The 2,727-nt window shown below is 40.4% G+C and overlaps 1 protein-coding gene across 1 annotated transcript in view; it reads right to left on the bottom strand.

Annotated features, from left to right (window-relative positions):
- Nucleotides 1-3: 3 nt before the first annotated feature.
- LOC100942495 (coagulation factor V-like) overlaps nucleotides 4-2,727 on the bottom strand; it is a gene marked incomplete at its 5' end in the record, with an annotated part of 6,052 nt that continues 3,328 nt past the window's right edge. Inside the window, 2 exons of the mRNA XM_023509164.1 lie at nucleotides 4-193; nucleotides 1,890-2,720. Coding sequence (XP_023364932.1) covers nucleotides 4-193; nucleotides 1,890-2,720 — 1,021 coding nt within the window. The remainder of the gene's footprint in view (nucleotides 194-1,889; nucleotides 2,721-2,727) is intronic.

Here is a 2,727-nt window from a genome sequence, read left to right as displayed (position 1 = left end):
GTTCTAAAGATGACTTACTTGGATAACGTCATCCACTTCGGCTCTAATAACAGGACCAAGAATGCCAAGATGCTCTTCATACTCCCCCCGAGGATCACGTTTGGTGAAAGTGCTATCAAGATACTTTCGAAAAACCACTTTCTTGTATATGGTACCCTCTGGAATATCGTCAGTGTCTTCCTGATCCATCTCGCTGGAAAGATAATAGTATTTGTTTAAAAGAAGAAATTACAGGCTGTTCAAAGAATTTAGAAAGTTGTCTTTTTAAATATAGTTATCTAGAGAAGGTCTTTAATAAATACTTAATGAACAAATAGATGAATATATGAGAAATCCTCAGGCCAGTAAATCTTTTAACTCTCAGCTCAAATATCATTTCTTACATATGTTTTCCTATGATCCTTTTGACTAGGTCAAGTTTCTCTATATCATTTCTTATATTTCTATAGTAGTAGATGTAGTCAATTCCTATAGTATTCCTATAGTACCTATAGTAAATTATATACAGGGTGTCTTCAAGTCACCCTACATACACAAGAAAAATCGGAAATTGTAGCTAAATGTAAGTTTATTTATGAAATATTCATTACAAAATTTTATAAAATATTTCTCTATTTGTTGACACACAGATATGAAAAACGAGTTTGTTAACTTTCCTCTGTATGGCCACCTTTGGAACACCCTGTGTACTTTGTGAGGTTATTAATATCTGACTCTGTCACTAGGGTGTAAGTCCTGTGAGACCAGCTATTGTGCCTAGTTTGTTTATAATTTTCCCAGTGCTTAGCATGTTACCTGGAGCATGGGAAACCGTGTTTGTCCGATACATACATGAATGAAAAAATATAAACATATGTTAACATAGCAAATTTTAATATCAAAGGCAGACAAAGCTAGAAAACTAGCCAAACCTTTGTGCAAATTTTGAATAATCCCAGTATACTTCTTCTGCAGCAATAAAATAATTTTTTCTGTTCCCATTGTTGCTGTGGAGGTACCATGCTGCAATAAAGAACCCAGAATAAAGAACCCAGCCTTACATGACTCTTTTTTAAATTTCAAAAGGTTTAGGTGGCACACATGTTTTTGTGACACGGATAGCTTTCATAATGCTTCAGTCTGGACTGTAAGTGTGCCCAGCTCCTGAATAGGGTTTATGGTACCTGTTAGGTAGGTTCTTACCCCTCCCCAATATGACTTTCTACCCCTAAGCAAAATGGAATTGAAAGTGATCTTCAGAAAAAGTATACATAATCCCTTAGAAATTCTGATGTACACAGCAAATTCAAAGGAGATTTCTACATCGCACATTTGGATTTGGTGCCTACTTTAATTATAAGGTTGAGTTCTGCATGAAAGCAAGAAGAGGGGTAGGAACACGTGTCCGAGGGGAAGAGGACATAGGAGGAGGATTGTTTAACTCCAGAATAGCTTAGACTTCTCAAAGCAACTTCTCTTATGTTGTCTGGGTATCCTCTAAAGCAGGGGTTCTCAGCCTGTGGGTTGCGACCCTTTTGGGGGTCAAATGACCCTTTCACAGGGGTCGCATAAGACCATCTTGCATATCAGATACTTACCTTACGATTCATAACAGTAGCAAAATTACAGTTATGAAGTAGCCACAAAAATAATTTTGTTGGTTGGGGGTCATCGCCACCTGAGCAACTGTATTAAAGGGTTATGGCATTAGGAGGGTGGAGAACCACTGCTCTAAAGTGAAGGAGCTAGTCATGTAATTGACAAGAAAAAATGGTGTATAGGCTAAGGTGTACATAGGAGAGCTAAATATACCTGGCCTCATTTTCCCAGAATTATCTCCCTAGACTGTGGCAGCTACTTTATGTAGCAGTAGTATAAATGAGACGATAAAAGGAGAAAACTAGCCAAACCTTTGTGCAAATTTTGAATAATCCCAGTATACTTCTTCTGCAGCAATAAAATAATTTTTTCTGTTCCCATTGTTGCTGCGGAGGTACCATGCTGCAATGCTGTCTGGATTTCTGGAGGAGTTGATATCTGTCCTAATATCAGTTTGGTAGGGATCACTGTAGGCCACATAATCAATTTCAACATAGTCGTCTTCAGCGCTCTGCTCCTCCTGCCTTGGAATAATCTCAATGTAATCTCCATCATCTCTACCGAGGCCTACTACGACCAGGGGATTAAATTCCTCTGTTATAAAAGTGTCATTGAGAATAGGAGATGACATCTGATCAAGGTCTAGATAAGGAAAAGTCTCATTAAGTTCTGGGAGAGGCAGTGACGCAGAATCAGAAGGGTAGAGTGTGTGATCAAGGTCTAGAGAAGGCAATGTCTGCCTGAGATCAGAAGGAAAGGTTGTCTGACTGATATCCTCAGAGAGTGTCACCTGGTCACGGTCTGGGAGAAGGGACACCTGACTGAAATGTGGGGAAATGTTTGGCTGACTGGGGTCTGGAGAAAGGGTCATTTGGCTGACATCTGAGAAGGGGGTAGTCTGACTGAGATCTGGAGAAAGTGTTACGTGGCTGAGGTCTGGAGAAAAGGGCATTTGATTGAAGTCTGTGGAAGAGCTTGTCTGAGTGAGTTCTGGAGACAGTGTCATCTGGCCAGGGTCTATTGGAGAGGTCATCTGACCCAGGTCTGGGGAGAGGGATGATTGGCTGGGTTCTGGAGAGAGGGTACCCAGGTCTAGGGAGAAGGTTGATTGGCTGAGGTCTGGAGAGATGGTGCCCAGGTGTGAGGAGA

The sequence above is a fragment of the Otolemur garnettii genome, unplaced genomic scaffold (genome assembly GCF_000181295.1).
Source record: "Otolemur garnettii isolate 467f Iridium unplaced genomic scaffold, OtoGar3 scaffold01004, whole genome shotgun sequence".
NCBI lineage: Eukaryota > Metazoa > Chordata > Mammalia > Primates > Galagidae > Otolemur > Otolemur garnettii.
The sequence above is the reverse complement of the archived record's forward strand: the minus strand, read 5'-3'. Positions and strand labels throughout refer to the sequence as shown.